This window comes from Drosophila serrata, unplaced genomic scaffold (genome assembly GCF_035046125.1).
Source record: "Drosophila serrata isolate PLE 108 unplaced genomic scaffold, ASM3504612v1 contig_276, whole genome shotgun sequence".
NCBI lineage: Eukaryota > Metazoa > Arthropoda > Insecta > Diptera > Drosophilidae > Drosophila > Drosophila serrata.
The window spans coordinates 7,872,971-7,894,239 of NW_028257174.1; the positions used below are offsets into that span (position 1 = coordinate 7,872,971).

The 21,269-nt window shown below is 54.1% G+C and overlaps 6 protein-coding genes and 2 long non-coding RNA genes across 12 annotated transcripts; all 8 read left to right on the forward strand.

Annotated features, from left to right (window-relative positions):
• Positions 1-5,194: 5,194 nt before the first annotated feature.
• LOC147643303 (uncharacterized) lies at positions 5,195-5,781 on the forward strand. The gene is made up of 3 exons (XR_015272226.1): positions 5,195-5,312; positions 5,379-5,628; positions 5,695-5,781. It is a non-coding gene; the product is annotated as an uncharacterized LOC147643303 (long non-coding RNA).
• An 824-nt stretch (positions 5,782-6,605) lies between these two features.
• On the forward strand, positions 6,606-7,266 carry LOC147643304 (uncharacterized). 2 transcript variants are annotated; one of them, XR_015272225.1, is made up of 3 exons: positions 6,606-6,706; positions 6,773-7,022; positions 7,089-7,266. It is a non-coding gene; the product is annotated as an uncharacterized LOC147643304 (long non-coding RNA). The 2 variants fall into 2 exon arrangements; XR_015272224.1 differs by having other exon boundaries at positions 6,773-7,266.
• Positions 7,267-7,631: 365 nt separating this feature from the next.
• LOC147643305 (uncharacterized) lies at positions 7,632-8,608 on the forward strand. Its single transcript, XM_086835220.1, has 4 exons — positions 7,632-7,813; positions 7,977-8,099; positions 8,166-8,415; positions 8,482-8,608. The coding sequence occupies exons 1-3, from the start codon at positions 7,632-7,634 to the stop codon at positions 8,356-8,358; spliced, it is 498 nt and encodes a 165-aa protein (XP_086691346.1). The 3' UTR covers positions 8,359-8,415; positions 8,482-8,608.
• A 2,141-nt stretch (positions 8,609-10,749) lies between these two features.
• Positions 10,750-13,692, forward strand: LOC147643306 (uncharacterized). 3 transcript variants are annotated; one of them, XR_015272228.1, is made up of 6 exons: positions 10,750-10,885; positions 10,952-11,201; positions 11,268-12,097; positions 12,156-12,278; positions 12,345-12,594; positions 12,667-13,229. XR_015272228.1 is itself a non-coding variant. In XM_086835238.1 (3 exons), exons 2-3 carry the CDS (start codon positions 13,231-13,233, stop codon positions 13,679-13,681), a joined length of 393 nt encoding a protein of 130 aa, XP_086691364.1. In that variant the 5' UTR covers positions 12,350-12,594; positions 12,667-13,230; the 3' UTR covers positions 13,682-13,692. The 3 variants fall into 3 exon arrangements, 1 of the variants encoding a protein (XP_086691364.1); XR_015272227.1 differs by having other exon boundaries at positions 10,952-12,097; positions 12,688-13,229; XM_086835238.1 differs by lacking the exons at positions 10,750-10,885; positions 10,952-11,201; positions 11,268-12,097; positions 12,156-12,278 and adding an exon at positions 13,576-13,692 and having other exon boundaries at positions 12,350-12,594; positions 12,667-13,517.
• A 559-nt stretch (positions 13,693-14,251) lies between these two features.
• LOC147643307 (uncharacterized) lies at positions 14,252-15,670 on the forward strand. 2 transcript variants are annotated; one of them, XM_086836091.1, is made up of 4 exons: positions 14,252-14,898; positions 14,957-15,079; positions 15,146-15,393; positions 15,487-15,670. In XM_086836091.1, exons 1-3 carry the CDS (start codon positions 14,612-14,614, stop codon positions 15,333-15,335), a joined length of 600 nt encoding a protein of 199 aa, XP_086692217.1. In that variant the 5' UTR covers positions 14,252-14,611; the 3' UTR covers positions 15,336-15,393; positions 15,487-15,670. The 2 variants fall into 2 exon arrangements, 1 of the variants encoding a protein (XP_086692217.1); XR_015272401.1 differs by lacking the exons at positions 14,252-14,898; positions 14,957-15,079 and having other exon boundaries at positions 15,363-15,393; positions 15,466-15,525.
• A 359-nt stretch (positions 15,671-16,029) lies between these two features.
• On the forward strand, positions 16,030-16,988 carry LOC147643308 (uncharacterized). The gene is made up of 4 exons (XM_086835221.1): positions 16,030-16,211; positions 16,375-16,497; positions 16,564-16,813; positions 16,880-16,988. Exons 1-3 carry the CDS (start codon positions 16,030-16,032, stop codon positions 16,751-16,753), a joined length of 495 nt encoding a protein of 164 aa, XP_086691347.1. The 3' UTR covers positions 16,754-16,813; positions 16,880-16,988.
• Positions 16,989-17,279: 291 nt separating this feature from the next.
• On the forward strand, positions 17,280-17,884 carry LOC147643309 (uncharacterized). Its single transcript, XM_086836092.1, has 2 exons — positions 17,280-17,709; positions 17,768-17,884. The coding sequence occupies exons 1-2, from the start codon at positions 17,423-17,425 to the stop codon at positions 17,871-17,873; spliced, it is 393 nt and encodes a 130-aa protein (XP_086692218.1). The 5' UTR covers positions 17,280-17,422; the 3' UTR covers positions 17,874-17,884.
• A 1,794-nt stretch (positions 17,885-19,678) lies between these two features.
• Positions 19,679-21,180, forward strand: LOC147643310 (uncharacterized). The gene is made up of 4 exons (XM_086836132.1): positions 19,679-20,508; positions 20,567-20,689; positions 20,756-21,005; positions 21,072-21,180. The coding sequence occupies exons 1-3, from the start codon at positions 20,222-20,224 to the stop codon at positions 20,943-20,945; spliced, it is 600 nt and encodes a 199-aa protein (XP_086692258.1). The 5' UTR covers positions 19,679-20,221; the 3' UTR covers positions 20,946-21,005; positions 21,072-21,180.
• The last annotated feature ends 89 nt before the right edge of the window (positions 21,181-21,269 follow it).

Genomic DNA, 21,269 nt, shown 5'->3' on the forward strand with positions numbered 1-21,269 from the left:
CAGCTGACATGGAGCCATGTGCAGCAGTGACAATCAGCTGACATGGAGGCATCTTGAGCAGCAACGATCGGCTGATGACAGCAGCCCTAAAATTATCGTCATCAAAATAAATCGACTTACAGCTTATTGTAGTATGACCAACTAATTTTTCACAACTAATTATCGAGTGTGACCGCTTTGATCTTGCGCAGGTAACCTGCAGCCATTTGCTGCAACGACGATCGGCTGGCATGTAACATGCGCAGCTTTGACATCCTACGTTTTGGGTTATGCTGAATGCACTGAGGAGCAGCCACAGGATCAGGATGAGCTGGATCATGTCCAGGGCGTGCTGGCCACAGCCCGGCCAGCGGCAGTGCAGACCACTTTACTTCTGCTGCCCATTGATGAGCTAACCAACACCCCCTCGCTGGCCACTAGCGCGAACAGCGCCAAGACCCGCATTCTGCTGACTCTGGCATATCGGCCTCCTCGCAGAGCAACAACAACCTCCAGGACAAGCAGCTGCAGCAGCACTCGCTCAAGCTGACCGTGGTCTCCCGCCAGGAGCAGCATTACATTGGACCAACAGCTACAACGTGACACCCGAGCCGCCGCAGCAGAAGCTCATCACCAGGACCATTTCCGTGCCGCAGCTGACCGGCCTGCCCTATCAAGGGCGTGATGCAGCGGTTTATGGCCTCCCATGGCAAGCTGGTGACACCCAATAGTCCCCTGCCGCACGTCTCGCCATTGGGCAACATCACCAGCTCTAGAAGCAATCTGGAGCACGGAAACTCGCCAACGGACATTACCACGGTCACCCTATTACCGGCAGCCATCGAGCGGAACCCAGAGGGCGGTCCGTTGCGTCGAGCAGAAGATCCAACAGGAGCTGCAGGACCTCAAGCCCTGGAGCGCTTGCGCAAGATTAACAGGCAGAACACACTGAAGGTTTCGCTGGAAAAGCTGTGAGTACACATCAAGGCTTTCAAGAATCCCTCTTATCATACGTTTTTTCGTTTCCAGCCAGCTCAGCATAGGCGAGGCCGATGCGGACGAGGTTGACGATGAGGAATCTGAGGTGGAGCACTGCTATGGCCCCGAAAAACTGCGCAATGCCAAGTCCACCTAGGAGCTGGATAGTAATGGGCAAGTGTTAGATAACCTACTTAAAGGAGTTCGATTCTCATTGAATTTTCATTCTTATATCAACAGCAACGAACCGGAGATCGTACACAAGCCCGCTGGCAATCGCAGCCTGAATGCAGCCGCCTACATATCCAATGGAGCCAGCAATGGCAGCATTAATGGGATGCGTCCGGTCATATCGCTGGCCCAGATCTGTGATCCGACGCCCAAGGAGGCCCCTCATCGTGAAGCCTCCTTGCCCAGAGGCAAAGCCTGGTAAAGAAGAATGGCGAAAACGGGACGGTTATTGAGGCGGCCATCACTACTTTTAAAAAAGGTGGCCAGTGTGACCAACTAATGTTTCGCTACTTTTACATCGAAGTGTGACCGCTTTTACTTTCAGCTGGTTGCCAGTAGCCATGTGCAACAGCGACGATCAGTGACGATATGCAGCATTGACTATCGATTGCTGGAATCCAACCAAACGCAGCTTTGACTATCGATTGCTGGCATGGAACCATGTGCAGCTTTGACATCCTACGTTTTTTGGTTATGGTGAATGCACTCAGGAGCAGCCACAGGATCAGGATGAGCTGGAGCATGTCCAGGGCGTGCTGGCCACAGCCCGGCCAGCGGCAGTGCAGACCACTTTACTTCTGCTGCCCATTGATGAGCTAACCAACACCCCCTCGCTGGCCACTAGCGCGAACAGCGCCAAGACCCGCATTCTGCTGACTCTGGCATCTCGGCCTCCTCGCAGAGCAACAACAACCTCCAGGACAAGCAGCTGCAGCAGCACTCGCTCAAGCTGACCGTGGTCTCCCGCCAGGAGCAGCATTACATTGGACCAACAGCTACAACGTGACACCCGAGCCGCCGCAGCAGAAGCTCATCACCAGGACCATTTCCGTGCCGCAGCTGACCGGCCTGCCCTATCAAGGGCGTGATGCAGCGGTTTATGGCCTCCCATGGCAAGCTGGTGACACCCAATAGTCCCCTGCCGCACGTCTCGCCATTGGGCAACATCACCAGCTCTAGGAGCAATCTGGAGCACGGAAACTCGCCAACGGACATTACCACGGTCACCCTATTACCGGCAGCCATCGAGCGGAACCCAGAGGGCGGTCCGTTGCGTCGAGCAGAAGATCCAACAGGAGCTGCAGGACCTCAAGCCCTGGAGCGCTTGCGCAAGATTAACAGGCAGAACACACTGAAGGTTTCGCTGGAAAAGCTGTGAGTACACATCAAGGCTTTCAAGAATCCCTCTTATCATACGTTTTTTCGTTTCCAGCCAGCTCAGCATAGGCGAGGCCGATGCGGACGAGGTTGACGATGAGGAATCTGAGGTGGAGCACTGCTATGGCCCCGAAAAACTGCGCAATGCCAAGTCCACCTAGGAGCTGGATAGTAATGGGCAAGTGTTAGATAACCTACTTAAAGGAGTTCGATTCTCATTGAATTTTCATTCTTATATCAACAGCAACGAACCGGAGATCGTACACAAGCCCGCTGGCAATCGCAGCCTGAATGCAGCCGCCTACATATCCAATGGAGCCAGCAATGGCAGCATTAATGGGATGCGTCCGGTCATATCGCTGGCCCAGATCTGTGATCCGACGCCCAAGGAGGCCCCTCATCGTGAAGCCTCCTTGCCCAGAGGCAAAGCCTGGTAAAGAAGAATGGCGAAAACGGGACGGTTATTGAGGCGGCCATCACTACTTTTAAAAAAGGTGGCCAGTGTGACCAACTAATGTTTCGCTACTTTTACATCGAAGTGTGACCGCTTTTACTTTCAGCTGGTTGCCAGTAGCCATGTGCAACAGCGACGATCAGTGACGATATGCAGCATTGACTATCGATTGCTGGAATCCAACCAAACGCAGCTTTGACTATCGATTGCTGGCATGGAACCATGTGCAGCTTTGACATCCTACGTTTTTTGGTTATGGTGAATGCACTCAGGAGCAGCCACAGGATCAGGATGAGCTGGAGCATGTCCAGGGCGTGCTGGCCACAGCCCGGCCAGCGGCAGTGCAGACCACTTTACTTCTGCTGCCCATTGATGAGCTAACCAACACCCCCTCGCTGGCCACTAGCGCGAACAGCGCCAAGACCCGCATTCTGCTGACTCTGGCATCTCGGCCTCCTCGCAGAGCAACAACAACCTCCAGGACAAGCAGCTGCAGCAGCACTCGCTCAAGCTGACCGTGGTCTCCCGCCAGGAGCAGCATTACATTGGACCAACAGCTACAACGTGACACCCGAGCCGCCGCAGCAGAAGCTCATCACCAGGACCATTTCCGTGCCGCAGCTGACCGGCCTGCCCTATCAAGGGCGTGATGCAGCGGTTTATGGCCTCCCATGGCAAGCTGGTGACACCCAATAGTCCCCTGCCGCACGTCTCGCCATTGGGCAACATCACCAGCTCTAGGAGCAATCTGGAGCACGGAAACTCGCCAACGGACATTACCACGGTCACCCTATTACCGGCAGCCATCGAGCGGAACCCAGAGGGCGGTCCGTTGCGTCGAGCAGAAGATCCAACAGGAGCTGCAGGACCTCAAGCCCTGGAGCGCTTGCGCAAGATTAACAGGCAGAACACACTGAAGGTTTCGCTGGAAAAGCTGTGAGTACACATCAAGGCTTTCAAGAATCCCTCTTATCATACGTTTTTTCGTTTCCAGCCAGCTCAGCATAGGCGAGGCCGATGCGGACGAGGTTGACGATGAGGAATCTAAAGGTGGAGCACTGCTATGGCCCCGAAAAACTGCGCAATGCCAAGTCCACCCAGGAGCTGGATAGAAATGGGCAAGTGTTAGATAACCTACTTAAAGGAGTTCGATTCTCATTGAATTTTCATTCTTATATCAACAGCAACGAACCGGAGATCGTACACAAGCCCGCTGGCAATCGCAGCCTGAATGCAGCCGCCTACATATCCAATGGAGCCAGCAATGGCAGCATTAATGGGATGCGTCCGGTCATATCGCTGGCCCAGATCTGTGATCCGACGCCCAAGGAGGCCCCTCATCGTGAAGCCTCTTTGCCCAGTGGCAAAGCCTGGTAAAGAAGAATGGCGAAAACGGGACGGTTATTGAGGCGGCCATCACTACTTTTAAAAAAGGTGGCCAGTGTGACCAACTAATGTTTCGGTACTTTTACATCGAAGTGTGACCGCTTTTACTTTCAGCTGGTTGCCAGTAGCCATGTGCAACAGCGACGATCAGTGACGATATGCAGCATTGACTATCGATTGCTGGAATCCAACCAAACGCAGCTTTGACTATCGATTGCTGGCATGGAACCATGTACAGCTTTGACATCCTACGTTTTTTGGTTATGGTGAATGCACTCAGGAGCAGCCACAGGATCAGGATGAGCTGAAGCATGTCCAGGGCGTGCTGGCCACAGCCCGGCCAGCGGCAGCGCAGACCACTTTACTTCTGCTGCCCATTGATGAGCTAACCAACACCCCCTCGCTGGCCACTAGCGCGAACAGCGCCAAGACCCGCATTCTGCTGACTCTGGCATCTCGGCCTCCTCGCAGAGCAACAACAACCTCCAGGACAAGCAGCTGCAGCAGCACTCGCTCAAGCTGACCGTGGTCTCCCGCCAGGAGCAGCATTACATTGGACCAACAGCTACAACGTGACACCCGAGCCGCCGCAGCAGAAGCTCATCACCAGGACCATTTCCGTGCCGCAGCTGACCGGCCTGCCCTATCAAGGGCGTGATGCAGCGGTTTATGGCCTCCCATGGCAAGCTGGTGACACCCAATAGTCCCCTGCCGCACGTCTCGCCATTAGGCAACATCACCAGCTCTAGGAGCAATCTGGTGCACGGAAACTCGCCAACGGACATTACCACGGTCACCCTATTACCGGCAGCCATCGAGCGGAACCCAGAGGGCGGTCCGTTGCGTCGAGCAGAAGATCCAACAGGAGCTGCAGGACCTCAAGCCCTGGAGCGCTTGCGCAAGATTAACAGGCAGAACACACTGAAGGTTTCGCTGGAAAAGCTGTGAGTACACATCAAGGCTTTTAAGAATCCCTCTTATCATACGTTTTTTCGTTTCCAGCCAGCTCAGCATAGGCGAGGCCGATGCGGACGAGGTTGACGATGAGGAATCTAAAGGTGGAGCACTGCTATGGCCCCGAAAAACTGCGCAATGCCAAGTCCACCCAGGAGCTGGATAGAAATGGGCAAGTGTTAGATAACCTACTTAAAGGAGTTCGATTCTCATTGAATTTTCATTCTTATATCAACAGCAACGAACCGGAGATCGTACACAAGCCCGCTGGCAATCGCAGCCTGAATGCAGCCGCCTACATATCCAATGGAGCCAGCAATGGCAGCATTAATGGGATGCGTCCGGTCATATCGCTGGCCCAGATCTGTGATCCGACGCCCAAGGAGGCCCCTCATCGTGAAGCCTCCTTGCCCAGAGGCAAAGCCTGGTAAAGAAGAATGGCGAAAACGGGACGGTTATTGAGGCGGCCATCACTACTTTTAAAAAAGGTGGCCAGTGTGACCAACTAATGTTTCGCTACTTTTACATCGAAGTGTGACCGCTTTTACTTTCAGCTGGTTGCCAGTAGCCATGTGCAACAGCGACGATCAGTGACGATATGCAGCATTGACTATCGATTGCTGGAATCCAACCAAACGCAGCTTTGACTATCGATTGCTGGCATGGAACCATGTGCAGCTTTGACATCCTACGTTTTTTGGTTATGGTGAATGCACTCAGGAGCAGCCACAGGATCAGGATGAGCTGGAGCATGTCCAGGGCGTGCTGGCCACAGCCCGGCCAGCGGCAGCGCAGACCACTTTACTTCTGCTGCCCATTGATGAGCTAACCAACACCCCCTCGCTGGCCACTAGCGCGAACAGCGCCAAGACCCGCATTCTGCTGACTCTGGCATCTCGGCCTCCTCGCAGAGCAACAACAACCTCCAGGACAAGCAGCTGCAGCAGCACTCGCTCAAGCTGACCGTGGTCTCCCGCCAGGAGCAGCATTACATTGGACCAACAGCTACAACGTGACACCCGAGCCGCCGCAGCAGAAGCTCATCACCAGGACCATTTCCGTGCCGCAGCTGACCGGCCTGCCCTATCAAGGGCGTGATGCAGCGGTTTATGGCCTCCCATGGCAAGCTGGTGACACCCAATAGTCCCCTGCCGCACGTCTCGCCATTGGGCAACATCACCAGCTCTAGGAGCAATCTGGAGCACGGAAACTCGCCAACGGACATTACCACGGTCACCCTATTACCGGCAGCCATCGAGCGGAACCCAGAGGGCGGTCCGTTGCGTCGAGCAGAAGATCCAACAGGAGCTGCAGGACCTCAAGCCCTGGAGCGCTTGCGCAAGATTAACAGGCAGAACACACTGAAGGTTTCGCTGGAAAAGCTGTGAGTACACATCAAGGCTTTCAAGAATCCCTCTTATCATACGTTTTTTCGTTTCCAGCCAGCTCAGCATAGGCGAGGCCGATGCGGACGAGGTTGACGATGAGGAATCTAAAGGTGGAGCACTGCTATGGCCCCGAAAAACTGCGCAATGCCAAGTCCACCCAGGAGCTGGATAGAAATGGGCAAGTGTTAGATAACCTACTTAAAGGAGTTCGATTCTCATTGAATTTTCACTCTTATATCAACAGCAACGAACCGGAGATCGTACACAAGCCCGCTGGCAATCGCAGCCTGAATGCAGCCGCCTACATATCCAATGGAGCCAGCAATGGCAGCATTAATGGGATGCGTCCGGTCATATCGCTGGCCCAGATCTGTGATCCGACGCCCAAGGAGGCCCCTCATCGTGAAGCCTCCTTGCCCAGTGGCAAAGCCTGGTAAAGAAGAATGGCGAAAACGGGACGGTTATTGAGGCGGCCATCACTACTTTTAAAAAAGGTGGCCAGTGTGACCAACTAATGTTTCGGTACTTTTACATCGAAGTGTGACCGCTTTTACTTTCAGCTGGTTGCCAGTAGCCATGTGCAACAGCGACGATCAGTGACGATATGCAGCATTGACTATCGATTGCTGGAATCCAACCAAACGCAGCTTTGACTATCGATTGCTGGCATGGAACCATGTACAGCTTTGACATCCTACGTTTTTTGGTTATGGTGAATGCACTCAGGAGCAGCCACAGGATCAGGATGAGCTGAAGCATGTCCAGGGCGTGCTGGCCACAGCCCGGCCAGCGGCAGCGCAGACCACTTTACTTCTGCTGCCCATTGATGAGCTAACCAACACCCCCTCGCTGGCCACTAGCGCGAACAGCGCCAAGACCCGCATTCTGCTGACTCTGGCATCTCGGCCTCCTCGCAGAGCAACAACAACCTCCAGGACAAGCAGCTGCAGCAGCACTCGCTCAAGCTGACCGTGGTCTCCCGCCAGGAGCAGCATTACATTGGACCAACAGCTACAACGTGACACCCGAGCCGCCGCAGCAGAAGCTCATCACCAGGACCATTTCCGTGCCGCAGCTGACCGGCCTGCCCTATCAAGGGCGTGATGCAGCGGTTTATGGCCTCCCATGGCAAGCTGGTGACACCCAATAGTCCCCTGCCGCACGTCTCGCCATTAGGCAACATCACCAGCTCTAGGAGCAATCTGGTGCACGGAAACTCGCCAACGGACATTACCACGGTCACCCTATTACCGGCAGCCATCGAGCGGAACCCAGAGGGCGGTCCGTTGCGTCGAGCAGAAGATCCAACAGGAGCTGCAGGACCTCAAGCCCTGGAGCGCTTGCGCAAGATTAACAGGCAGAACACACTGAAGGTTTCGCTGGAAAAGCTGTGAGTACACATCAAGGCTTTCAAGAATCCCTCTTATCATACGTTTTTTCGTTTCCAGCCAGCTCAGCATAGGCGAGGCCGATGCGGACGAGGTTGACGATGAGGAATCTGAGGTGGAGCACTGCTATGGCCCCGAAAAACTGCGCAATGCCAAGTCCACCCAGGAGCTGGATAGAAATGGGCAAGTGTTAGATAACCTACTTAAAGGAGTTCGATTCTCATTGAATTTTCATTCTTATATCAACAGCAACGAACCGGAGATCGTACACAAGCCCGCTGGCAATCGCAGCCTGAATGCAGCCGCCTACATATCCAATGGAGCCAGCAATGGCAGCATTAATGGGATGCGTCCGGTCATATCGCTGGCCCAGATCTGTGATCCGACGCCCAAGGAGGCCCCTCATCGTGAAGCCTCCTTGCCCAGTGGCAAAGCCTGGTAAAGAAGAATGGCGAAAACGGGACGGTTATTGAGGCGGCCATCACTACTTTTAAAAAAGGTGGCCAGTGTGACCGACTAATGTTTCGGTACTTTTACATCGAAGTGTGACCGCTTTTTCTTTCAGCTGGTTGCCAGTAGCCATGTGCAACAGCGACGATCAGTGACGATATGCAGCATTGACTATCGATTGCTGGAATCCAACCAAACGCAGCTTTGACTATCGATTGCTGGCATGGAACCATGTGCATCTTTGACATCCTACGTTTTTTGGTTATGGTGAATGCACTCAGGAGCAGCCACAGGATCAGGATGAGCTGGAGCATGTCCAGGGCGTGCTGGCCACAGCCCGGCCAGCGGCAGTGCAGACCACTTTACTTCTGCTGCCCATTGATGAGCTAACCAACACCCCCTCGCTGGCCACTAGCGCGAACAGCGCCAAGACCCGCATTCTGCTGACTCTGGCATCTCGGCCTCCTCGCAGAGCAACAACAACCTCCAGGACAAGCAGCTGCAGCAGCACTCGCTCAAGCTGACCGTGGTCTCCCGCCAGGAGCAGCATTACATTGGACCAACAGCTACAACGTGACACCCGAGCCGCCGCAGCAGAAGCTCATCACCAGGACCATTTCCGTGCCGCAGCTGACCGGCCTGCCCTATCAAGGGCGTGATGCAGCGGTTTATGGCCTCCCATGGCAAGCTGGTGACACCCAATAGTCCCCTGCCGCACGTCTCGCCATTGGGCAACATCACCAGCTCTAGGAGCAATCTGGAGCACGGAAACTCGCCAACGGACATTACCACGGTCACCCTATTACCGGCAGCCATCGAGCGGAACCCAGAGGGCGGTCCGTTGCGTCGAGCAGAAGATCCAACAGGAGCTCCAGGACCTCAAGCCCTGGAGCGCTTGCGCAAGATTAACAGGCAGAACACACTGAAGGTTTCGCTGGAAAAGCTGTGAGTACACATCAAGGCTTTCAAGAATCCCTCTTATCATACGTTTTTTCGTTTCCAGCCAGCTCAGCATAGGCGAGGCCGATGCGGACGAGGTTGACGATGAGGAATCTGAGGTGGAGCACTGCTATGGCCCCGAAAAACTGCGCAATGCCAAGTCCACTCAGGAGCTGGATAGAAATGGGCAAGTGTTAGATAACCTACTTAAAGGAGTTCGATTCTCATTGAATTTTCATTCTTATATCAACAGCAACGAACCGGAGATCGTACACAAGCCCGCTGGCAATCGCAGCCTGAATGCAGCCGCCTACATATCCAATGGAGCCAGCAATGGCAGCATTAATGGGATGCGTCCGGTCATATCGCTGGCCCAGATCTGTGATCCGACGCCCAAGGAGGCCCCTCATCGTGAAGCCTCCTTGCCCAGTGGCAAAGCCTGGTAAAGAAGAATGGCGAAAACGGGACGGTTATTGAGGCGGCCATCACTACTTTTAAAAAAGGTGGCCAGTGTGACCAACTAATGTTTCGCTACTTTTACATCGAAGTGTGACCGCTTTTACTTTCAGCTGGTTGCCAGTAGCCATGTGCAACAGCGACGATCAGTGACGATATGCAGCATTGACTATCGATTGCTGGAATCCAACCAAACGCAGCTTTGACTATCGATTGCTGGCATGGAACCATGTGCAGCTTTGACATCCTACGTTTTTTGGTTATGGTGAATGCACTCAGGAGCAGCCACAGGATCAGGATGAGCTGGAGCATGTCCAGGGCGTGCTGGCCACAGCCCGGCCAGCGGCAGTGCAGACCACTTTACTTCTGCTGCCCATTGATGAGCTAACCAACACCCCCTCGCTGGCCACTAGCGCGAACAGCGCCAAGACCCGCATTCTGCTGACTCTGGCATCTCGGCCTCCTCGCAGAGCAACAACAACCTCCAGGACAAGCAGCTGCAGCAGCACTCGCTCAAGCTGACCGTGGTCTCCCGCCAGGAGCAGCATTACATTGGACCAACAGCTACAACGTGACACCCGAGCCGCCGCAGCAGAAGCTCATCACCAGGACCATTTCCGTGCCGCAGCTGACCGGCCTGCCCTATCAAGGGCGTGATGCAGCGGTTTATGGCCTCCCATGGCAAGCTGGTGACACCCAATAGTCCCCTGCCGCACGTCTCGCCATTGGGCAACATCACCAGCTCTAGGAGCAATCTGGAGCACGGAAACTCGCCAACGGACATTACCACGGTCACCCTATTACCGGCAGCCATCGAGCGGAACCCAGAGGGCGGTCCGTTGCGTCGAGCAGAAGATCCAACAGGAGCTCCAGGACCTCAAGCCCTGGAGCGCTTGCGCAAGATTAACAGGCAGAACACACTGAAGGTTTCGCTGGAAAAGCTGTGAGTACACATCAAGGCTTTCAAGAATCCCTCTTATCATACGTTTTTTCGTTTCCAGCCAGCTCAGCATAGGCGAGGCCGATGCGGACGAGGTTGACGATGAGGAATCTGAGGTGGAGCACTGCTATGGCCCCGAAAAACTGCGCAATGCCAAGTCCACTCAGGAGCTGGATAGAAATGGGCAAGTGTTAGATAACCTACTTAAAGGAGTTCGATTCTCATTGAATTTTCATTCTTATATCAACAGCAACGAACCGGAGATCGTACACAAGCCCGCTGGCAATCGCAGCCTGAATGCAGCCGCCTACATATCCAATGGAGCCAGCAATGGCAGCATTAATGGGATGCGTCCGGTCATATCGCTGGCCCAGATCTGTGATCCGACGCCCAAGGAGGCCCCTCATCGTAAAGCCTCCTTGCCCAGTGGCAAAGCCTGATAAAGAAGAATGGCGAAAACGGGACGGTTATTGAGGCGGCCATCACTACTTTTAAAAAAGGTGGCCAGTGTGACCAACTAATGTTTCGCTACTTTTACATCGAAGTGTGACCGCTTTTACTTTCAGCTGGTTGCCAGTAGCCATGTGCAACAGCGACGATCAGTGACGATATGCAGCATTGACTATCGATTGCTGGAATCCAACCAAACGCAGCTTTGACTATCGATTGCTGGCATGGAACCATGTGCAGCTTTGACATCCTACGTTTTTTGGTTATGGTGAATGCACTCAGGAGCAGCCACAGGATCAGGATGAGCTGGAGCATGTCCAGGGCGTGCTGGCCACAGCCCGGCCAGCGGCAGTGCAGACCACTTTACTTCTGCTGCCCATTGATGAGCTAACCAACACCCCCTCGCTGGCCACTAGCGCGAACAGCGCCAAGACCCGCATTCTGCTGACTCTGGCATCTCGGCCTCCTCGCAGAGCAACAACAACCTCCAGGACAAGCAGCTGCAGCAGCACTCGCTCAAGCTGACCGTGGTCACCCGCCAGGAGCAGCATTACATTGGACCAACAGCTACAACGTGACACCCGAGCCGCCGCAGCAGAAGCTCATCACCAGGACCATTTCCGTGCCGCAGCTGACCGGCCTGCCCTATCAAGGGCGTGATGCAGCGGTTTATGGCCTCCCATGGCAAGCTGGTGACACCCAATAGTCCCCTGCCGCACGTCTCGCCATTGGGCAACATCACCAGCTCTAGGAGCAATCTGGAGCACGGAAACTCGCCAACGGACATTACCACGGTCACCCTATTACCGGCAGCCATCGAGCGGAACCCAGAGGGCGGTCCGTTGCGTCGAGCAGAAGATCCAACAGGAGCTCCAGGACCTCAAGCCCTGGAGCGCTTGCGCAAGATTAACAGGCAGAACACACTGAAGGTTTCGCTGGAAAAGCTGTGAGTACACATCAAGGCTTTCAAGAATCCCTCTTATCATACGTTTTTTCGTTTCCAGCCAGCTCAGCATAGGCGAGGCCGATGCGGACGAGGTTGACGATGAGGAATCTGAGGTGGAGCACTGCTATGGCCCCGAAAAACTGCGCAATGCCAAGTCCACCTAGGAGCTGGATAGTAATGGGCAAGTGTTAGATAACCTACTTAAAGGAGTTCGATTCTCATTGAATTTTCATTCTTATATCAACAGCAACGAACCGGAGATCGTACACAAGCCCGCTGGCAATCGCAGCCTGAATGCAGCCGCCTACATATCCAATGGAGCCAGCAATGGCAGCGTTAATGGTATGCGTCCGGTCATATCGCTGGCCCAGATCTGTGATCCGACGCCCAAGGGTGTCCCTCATCGTGAGGCCTCCTTGCCCAGTGGCAAAGCATGATCAAGAAGAATGGCGAAAACGGAACTGTTATTGAGGCGGCCATCATTACTTTTAAAAAAGGTGGGAGCATATCCACTATCACAAGCTTTTTGCGGTGTGACCAACTAATGTTTCGGTACTTTTACATCGAAGTGTGACCGCTTTTACTTTCAGCTGGTTGCCAGTAGCCATGTGCAACAGCGACGATCAGTGACGATATGCAGCATTGACTATCGATTGCTGGAATCCAACCAAACGCAGCTTTGACTATCGATTGCTGGCATGGAACCATGTGCAGCTTTGACATCCTACGTTTTTTGGTTATGGTGAATGCACTCAGGAGCAGCCACAGGATCAGGATGAGCTGGAGCATGTCCAGGGCGTGCTGGCCACAGCCCGGCCAGCGGCAGTGCAGACCACTTTACTTCTGCTGCCCATTGATGAGCTAACCAACACCCCCTCGCTGGCCACTAGCGCGAACAGCGCCAAGACCCGCATTCTGCTGACTCTGGCATCTCGGCCTCCTCGCAGAGCAACAACAACCTCCAGGACAAGCAGCTGCAGCAGCACTCGCTCAAGCTGACCGTGGTCACCCGCCAGGAGCAGCATTACATTGGACCAACAGCTACAACGTGACACCCGAGCCGCCGCAGCAGAAGCTCATCACCAGGACCATTTCCGTGCCGCAGCTGACCGGCCTGCCCTATCAAGGGCGTGATGCAGCGGTTTATGGCCTCCCATGGCAAGCTGGTGACACCCAATAGTCCCCTGCCGCACGTCTCGCCATTGGGCAACATCACCAGCTCTAGGAGCAATCTGGAGCACGGAAACTCGCCAACGGACATTACCACGGTCACCCTATTACCGGCAGCCATCGAGCGGAACCCAGAGGGCGGTCCGTTGCGTCGAGCAGAAGATCCAACAGGAGCTCCAGGACCTCAAGCCCTGGAGCGCTTGCGCAAGATTAACAGGCAGAACACACTGAAGGTTTCGCTGGAAAAGCTGTGAGTACACATCAAGGCTTTCAAGAATCCCTCTTATCATACGTTTTTTCGTTTCCAGCCAGCTCAGCATAGGCGAGGCCGATGCGGACGAGGTTGACGATGAGGAATCTGAGGTGGAGCACTGCTATGGCCCCGAAAAACTGCGCAATGCCAAGTCCACCTAGGAGCTGGATAGTAATGGGCAAGTGTTAGATAACCTACTTAAAGGAGTTCGATTCTCATTGAATTTTCATTCTTATATCAACAGCAACGAACCAGAGATCGTACACAAGCCCGCTGGCAATCGCAGCCTGAATGCAGCCGCCTACATATCCAATGGAGCCAGCAATGGGATGCGTCCGGTCATATCGCTGGCCCAGATCTGTGATCCGACGCCCAAGGAGGCCCCTCATCGTGAAGCCTCCTTGCCCAGAGGCAAAGCCTGGTAAAGAAGAATGGCGAAAACGGGACGGTTATTGAGGCGGCCATCACTACTTTTAAAAAAGGTGGCCAGTGTGACCAACTAATGTTTCGCTACTTTTACATCGAAGTGTGACCGCTTTTACTTTCAGCTGGTTGCCAGTAGCCATGTGCAACAGCGACGATCAGTGACGATATGCAGCATTGACTATCGATTGCTGGAATCCAACCAAACGCAGCTTTGACTATCGATTGCTGGCATGGAACCATGTGCAGCTTTGACATCCTACGTTTTTTAGTTATGGTGAATGCACTCAGGAGCAGCCACAGGATCAGGATGAGCTGGAGCATGTCCAGGGCGTGCTGGCCACAGCCCGGCCAGCGGCAGTGCAGACCACTTTACTTCTGCTGCCCATTGATGAGCTAACCAACACCCCCTCGCTGGCCACTAGCGCGAACAGCGCCAAGACCCGCATTCTGCTGACTCTGGCATCTCGGCCTCCTCGCAGAGCAACAACAACCTCCAGGACAAGCAGCTGCAGCAGCACTCGCTCAAGCTGACCGTGGTCTCCCGCCAGGAGCAGCATTACATTGGACCAACAGCTACAACGTGACACCCGAGCCGCCGCAGCAGAAGCTCATCACCAGGACCATTTCCGTGCCGCAGCTGACCGGCCTGCCCTATCAAGGGCGTGATGCAGCGGTTTATGGCCTCCCATGGCAAGCTGGTGACACCCAATAGTCCCCTGCCGCACGTCTCGCCATTGGGCAACATCACCAGCTCTAGGAGCAATCTGGAGCACGGAAACTCGCCAACGGACATTACCACGGTCACCCTATTACCGGCAGCCATCGAGCGGAACCCAGAGGGCGGTCCGTTGCGTCGAGCAGAAGATCCAACAGGAGCTCCAGGACCTCAAGCCCTGGAGCGCTTGCGCAAGATTAACAGGCAGAACACACTGAAGGTTTCGCTGGAAAAGCTGTGAGTACACATCAAGGCTTTCAAGAATCCCTCTTATCATACGTTTTTTCGTTTCCAGCCAGCTCAGCATAGGCGAGGCCGATGCGGACGAGGTTGACGATGAGGAATCTGAGGTGGAGCACTGCTATGGCCCCGAAAAACTGCGCAATGCCAAGTCCACCCAGGAGCTGGATAGAAATGGGCAAGTGTTAGATAACCTACTTAAAGGAGTTCGATTCTCATTGAATTTTCATTCTTATATCAACAGCAACGAACCGGAGATCGTACACAAGCCCGCTTGCAATCGCAGCCTGAATGCAGCCGCCTACATATCCAATGGAGCCAGCAATGGCAGCGTTAATGGTATGCGTCCAGTCATATCGCTGGCCCAGATCTGTGATCCGACGCCCAAGGGTGCCCCTCATCGTGAGGCCTCCTTGCCCAGTGGCAAAGCATGATCAAGAAGAATGGCGAAAACGGAACTTATTGAGGCGGCCATCATTACTTTTAAAAAAGGTGGGAGCATATCCACTATCACAAGCTTTTTGCGGTGTGACCAACTAATGTTTCGCTACTTTTACATCGAAGTGTGACCGCTTTTACTTTCAGCTGGTTGCCAGTAGCCATGTGCAACAGCGACGATCAGTGACGATATGCAGCATTGACTATCGATTGCTGGAATCCAACCAAACGCAGCTTTGACTATCGATTGCTGGCATGGAACCATGTGCAGCTTTGACATCCTACGTTTTTTGGTTATGGTGAATGCACTCAGGAGCAGCCACAGGATCAGGATGAGCTGGAGCATGTCCAGGGCGTGCTGGCCACAGCCCGGCCAGCGGCAGTGCAGACCACTTTACTTCTGCTGCCCATTGATGAGCTAACCAACACCCCCTCGCTGGCCACTAGCGCGAACAGCGCCAAGACCCGCATTCTGCTGACTCTGGCATCTCGGCCTCCTCGCAGAGCAACAACAACCTCCAGGACAAGCAGCTGCAGCAGCACTCGCTCAAGCTGACCGTGGTCTCCCGCCAGGAGCAGCATTACATTGGACCAACAGCTACAACGTGACACCCGAGCCGCCGCAGCAGAAGCTCATCACCAGGACCATTTCCGTGCCGCAGCTGACCGGCCTGCCCTATCAAGGGCGTGATGCAGCGGTTTATGGCCTCCCATGGCAAGCTGGTGACACCCAATAGTCCCCTGCCGCACGTCTCGCCATTGGGCAACATCACCAGCTCTAGGAGCAATCTGGAGCACGGAAACTCGCCAACGGACATTACCACGGTCACCCTATTACCGGCAGCCATCGAGCGGAACCCAGAGGGCGGTCCGTTGCGTCGAGCAGAAGATCCAACAGGAGCTCCAGGACCTCAAGCCCTGGAGCGCTTGCGCAAGATTAACAGGCAGAACACACTGAAGGTTTCGCTGGAAAAGCTGTGAGTACACATCAAGGCTTTCAAGAATCCCTCTTATCATACGTTTTTTCGTTTCCAGCCAGCTCAGCATAGGCGAGGCCGATGCGGACGAGGTTGACGATGAGGAATCTGAGGTGGAGCACTGCTATGGCCCCGAAAAACTGCGCAATGCCAAGTCCACCCAGGAGCTGGATAGAAATGGGCAAGTGTTAGATAACCTACTTAAAGGAGTTCGATTCTCATTGAATTTTCATTCTTATATCAACAGCAACGAACCGGAGATCGTACACAAGCCCGCTGGCAATCGCAGCCTGAATGCAGCCGCCTACATATCCAATGGAGCCAGCAATGGCAGCATTAATGGGATGCGTCCGGTCATATCGCTGGCCCAGATCTGTGATCCGACGCCCAAGGAGGCCCCTCATCGTAAAGCCTCCTTGCCCAGTGGCAAAGCCTGATAAAGAAGAATGGCGAAAACGGGACGGTTATTGAGGCGGCCATCACTACTTTTAAAAAAGGTGGCCAGTGTGACCGACTAATGTTTCGCTACTTTTACATCGAAGTGTGACCGCTTTTACTTTCAGCTGGTTGCCAGTAGCCATGTGCAACAGCGACGATCAGTGACGATATGCAGCATTGACTATCGATTGCTGGAATCCAACCAAACGCAGCTTTGACTATCGATTGCTGGCATGGAACCATGTGCAGCTTTGACATCCTACGTTTTTTGGTTATGGTGAATGCACTCAGGAGCAGCCACAGGATCAGGATGAGCTGGAGCATGTCCAGGGCGTGCTGGCCACAGCCCGGCCAGCGGCAGTGCAGACCACTTTACTTCTGCTGCCCATTGATGAGCTAACCAACACCCCCTCGCTGGCCACTAGCGCGAACAGCGCCAAGACCCGCATTCTGCTGACTCTGGCATCTCGGCCTCCTCGCAGAGCAACAACAACCTCCAGGACAAGCAGCTGCAGCAGTACTCGCTCAAGCTGACCGTGGTCTCCCGCCAGGAGCAGCATTACATTGGACCAACAGCTACAACGTGACACCCGAGCCGCCGCAGCAGAAGCTCATCACCAGGACCATTTCCGTGCCGCAGCTGACCGGCCTGCCCTATCAAGGGCGTGATGCAGCGGTTTATGGCCTCCCATGGCAAGCTGGTGACACCCAATAGTCCCCTGCCGCACGTCTCGCCATTGGGCAACATCACCAGCTCTAGGAGCAATCTGGAGCACGGAAACTCGCCAACGGACATTACCACGGTCACCCTATTACCGGCAGCCATCGAGCGGAACCCAGAGGGCGGTCCGTTGCGTCGAGCAGAAGATCCAACAGGAGCTCCAGGACCTCAAGCCCTGGAGCGCTTGCGCAAGATTAACAGGCAGAACACACTGAAGGTTTCGCTGGAAAAGCTGTGAGTACACATCAAGGCTTTCAAGAATCCCTCTTATCATACGTTTTTTCGTTTCCAGCCAGCTCAGCATAGGCGAGGCCGATGCGGACGAGGTTGACGATGAGGAATCTGAGGTGGAGCACTGCTATGGCCCCGAAAAACTGCGCAATGCCAAGTCCACCTAGGAGCTGGATAGTAATGGGCAAGTGTTAGATAACCTACTTAAAGGAGTTCGATTCTCATTGAATTTTCATTCTTATATCAACAGCAACGAACCAGAGATCGTACACAAGCCCGCTGGCAATCGCAGCCTGAATGCAGCCGCCTACATATCCAATGGAGCCAGCAATGGGATGCGTCCGGTCATATCGCTGGCCCAGATCTGTGATCCGACGCCCAAGGAGGCCCCTCATCGTGAAGCCTCCTTGCCCAGAGGCAAAGCCTGGTAAAGAAGAATGGCGAAAACGGGACGGTTATTGAGGCGGCCATCACTACTTTTAAAAAAGGTGGCCAGTGTGACCAACTAATGTTTCGCTACTTTTACATCGAAGTGTGACCGCTTTTACTTTCAGCTGGTTGCCAGTAGCCATGTGCAACAGCGACGATCAGTGACGATATGCAGCATTGACTATCGATTGCTGGAATCCAACCAAACGCAGCTTTGACTATCGATTGCTGGCATGGAACCATGTGCAGCTTTGACATCCTACGTTTTTTAGTTATGGTGAATGCACTCAGGAGCAGCCACAGGATCAGGATGAGCTGGAGCATGTCCAGGGCGTGCTGGCCACAGCCCGGCCAGCGGCAGTGCAGACCACTTTACTTCTGCTGCCCATTGATGAGCTAACCAACACCCCCTCGCTGGCCACTAGCGCGAACAGCGCCAAGACCCGCATTCTGCTGACTCTGGCATCTCGGCCTCCTCGCAGAGCAACAACAACCTCCAGGACAAGCAGCTGCAGCAGCACTCGCTCAAGCTGACCGTGGTCTCCCGCCAGGAGCAGCATTACATTGGACCAACAGCTACAACGTGACACCCGAGCCGCCGCAGCAGAAGCTCATCACCAGGACCATTTCCGTGCCGCAGCTGACCGGCCTGCCCTATCAAGGGCGTGATGCAGCGGTTTATGGCCTCCCATGGCAAGCTGGTGACACCCAATAGTCCCCTGCCGCACGTCTCGCCATTGGGCAACATCACCAGCTCTAGGAGCAATCTGGAGCACGGAAACTCGCCAACGGACATTACCACGGTCACCCTATTACCGGCAGCCATCGAGCGGAACCCAGAGGGCGGTCCGTTGCGTCGAGCAGAAGATCCAACAGGAGCTCCAGGACCTCAAGCCCTGGAGCGCTTGCGCAAGATTAACAGGCAGAACACACTGAAGGTTTCGCTGGAAAAGCTGTGAGTACACATCAAGGCTTTCAAGAATCCCTCTTATCATACGTTTTTTCGTTTCCAGCCAGCTCAGCATAGGCGAGGCCGATGCGGACGAGGTTGACGATGAGGAATCTGAGGTGGAGCACTGCTATGGCCCCGAAAAACTGCGCAATGCCAAGTCCACCCAGGAGCTGGATAGAAATGGGCAAGTGTTAGATAACCTACTTAAAGGAGTTCGATTCTCATTGAATTTTCATTCTTATATCAACAGCAACGAACCGGAGATCGTACACAAGCCCGCTTGCAATCGCAGCCTGAATGCAGCCGCCTACATATCCAATGGAGCCAGCAATGGCAGCGTTAATGGTATGCGTCCAGTCATATCGCTGGCCCAGATCTGTGATCCGACGCCCAAGGGTGCCCCTCATCGTGAGGCCTCCTTGCCCAGTGGCAAAGCATGATCAAGAAGAATGGCGAAAACGGAACTTATTGAGGCGGCCATCATTACTTTTAAAAAAGGTGGGAGCATATCCACTATCACAAGCTTTTTGCGGTGTGACCAACTAATGTTTCGCTACTTTTACATCGAAGTGTGACCGCTTTTACTTTCAGCTGGTTGCCAGTAGCCATGTGCAACAGCGACGATCAGTGACGATATGCAGCATTGACTATCGATTGCTGGAATCCAACCAAACGCAGCTTTGACTATCGATTGCTGGCATGGAACCATGTGCAGCTTTGACATCCTACGTTTTTTGGTTATGGTGAATGCACTCAGGAGCAGCCACAGGATCAGGATGAGCTGGAGCATGTCCAGGGCGTGCTGGCCACAGCCCGGCCAGCGGCAGTGCAGACCACTTTACTTCTGCTGCCCATTGATGAGCTAACCAACACCCCCTCGCTGGCCACTAGCGCGAACAGCGCCAAGACCCGCATTCTGCTGACTCTGGCATCTCGGCCTCCTCGCAGAGCAACAACAACCTCCAGGACAAGCAGCTGCAGCAGCACTCGCTCAAGCTGACCGTGGTCTCCCGCCAGGAGCAGCATTACATTGGACCAACAGCTACAACGTGACACCCGAGCCGCCGCAGCAGAAGCTCATCACCAGGACCATTTCCGTGCCGCAGCTGACCGGCCTGCCCTATCAAGGGCGTGATGCAGCGGTTTATGGCCTCCCATGGCAAGCTGGTGACACCCAATAGTCCCCTGCCGCACGTCTCGCCATTGGGCAACATCACCAGCTCTAGGAGCAATCTGGAGCACGGAAACTCGCCAACGGACATTACCACGGTCACCCTATTACCGGCAGCCATCGAGCGGAACCCAGAGGGCGGTCCGTTGCGTCGAGCAGAAGATCCAACAGGAGCTCCAGGACCTCAAGCCCTGGAGCGCTTGCGCAAGATTAACAGGCAGAACACACTGAAGGTTTCGCTGGAAAAGCTGTGAGTACACATCAAGGCTTTCAAGAATCCCTCTTATCATACGTTTTTTCGTTTCCAGCCAGCTCAGCATAGGCGAGGCCGATGCGGACGAGGTTGACGATGAGGAATCTGAGGTGGAGCACTGCTATGGCCCCGAAAAACTGCGCAATGCCAAGTCCACCCAGGAGCTGGATAGAAATGGGCAAGTGTTAGATAACCTACTTAAAGGAGTTCGATTCTCATTGAATTTTCATTCTTATATCAACAGCAACGAACCGGAGATCGTACACAAGCCCGCTGGCAATCGCAGCCTGAATGCAGCCGCCTACATATCCAATGGAGCCAGCAATGGCAGCATTAATGGGATGCGTCCGGTCATATCGCTGGCCCAGATCTGTGATCCGACGCCCAAGGAGGCCCCTCATCGTAAGGCCTCCTTGCCCAGTGGCAAAGCCTGATAAAGAAGAATGGCGAAAACGGGACGGTTATTGAGGCGGCCATCACTACTTTTAAAAAAGGTGGCCAGTGTGACCAACTAATGTTTCGCTACTTTTACATCAAAGTGTGACCGCTTTTACTTTCAGCTGGTTGCCAGTAGCCATGTGCAACAGCGACGATCAGTGACGATATGCAGCATTGACTATCGATTGCTGGAATCCAACCAAACGCAGCTTTGACTATCGATTGCTGGCATGGAACCATGTGCAGCTTTGACATCCTACGTTTTTTGGTTATGGTGAATGCACTCAGGAGCAGCCACAGGATCAGGATGAGCTGGAGCA

Bases quoted from the DNA above. Each gene is read 5' to 3' on its own strand.
- LOC147643305 (XM_086835220.1), top strand. From the start codon at position 7,632: ATGCAGCGGTTTATGGCCTCCCATGGCAAGCTGGTGACACCCAATAGT. The intron at 7,814-7,976 runs GTTGCGTCGAGC...TTTCGTTTCCAG, and splicing joins CGGAACCCAGAGGGCGGTCC to CCAGCTCAGCATAGGCGAGG. The intron at 8,100-8,165 runs GCAAGTGTTAGA...TTATATCAACAG, and splicing joins CAGGAGCTGGATAGAAATGG to CAACGAACCGGAGATCGTAC.
- LOC147643306 (XM_086835238.1), top strand. From the start codon at position 13,231: ATGCAGCGGTTTATGGCCTCCCATGGCAAGCTGGTGACACCCAATAGT. The intron at 13,518-13,575 runs GTGAGTACACAT...TTTCGTTTCCAG, and splicing joins AAGGTTTCGCTGGAAAAGCT to CCAGCTCAGCATAGGCGAGG.
- LOC147643309 (XM_086836092.1), top strand. From the start codon at position 17,423: ATGCAGCGGTTTATGGCCTCCCATGGCAAGCTGGTGACACCCAATAGT. The intron at 17,710-17,767 runs GTGAGTACACAT...TTTCGTTTCCAG, and splicing joins AAGGTTTCGCTGGAAAAGCT to CCAGCTCAGCATAGGCGAGG.
- LOC147643310 (XM_086836132.1), top strand. From the start codon at position 20,222: ATGCAGCGGTTTATGGCCTCCCATGGCAAGCTGGTGACACCCAATAGT. The intron at 20,509-20,566 runs GTGAGTACACAT...TTTCGTTTCCAG, and splicing joins AAGGTTTCGCTGGAAAAGCT to CCAGCTCAGCATAGGCGAGG. The intron at 20,690-20,755 runs GCAAGTGTTAGA...TTATATCAACAG, and splicing joins CAGGAGCTGGATAGAAATGG to CAACGAACCGGAGATCGTAC.
- LOC147643308 (XM_086835221.1), top strand. From the start codon at position 16,030: ATGCAGCGGTTTATGGCCTCCCATGGCAAGCTGGTGACACCCAATAGT. The intron at 16,212-16,374 runs GTTGCGTCGAGC...TTTCGTTTCCAG, and splicing joins CGGAACCCAGAGGGCGGTCC to CCAGCTCAGCATAGGCGAGG. The intron at 16,498-16,563 runs GCAAGTGTTAGA...TTATATCAACAG, and splicing joins CAGGAGCTGGATAGAAATGG to CAACGAACCGGAGATCGTAC.
- LOC147643307 (XM_086836091.1), top strand. From the start codon at position 14,612: ATGCAGCGGTTTATGGCCTCCCATGGCAAGCTGGTGACACCCAATAGT. The intron at 14,899-14,956 runs GTGAGTACACAT...TTTCGTTTCCAG, and splicing joins AAGGTTTCGCTGGAAAAGCT to CCAGCTCAGCATAGGCGAGG. The intron at 15,080-15,145 runs GCAAGTGTTAGA...TTATATCAACAG, and splicing joins CAGGAGCTGGATAGAAATGG to CAACGAACCGGAGATCGTAC.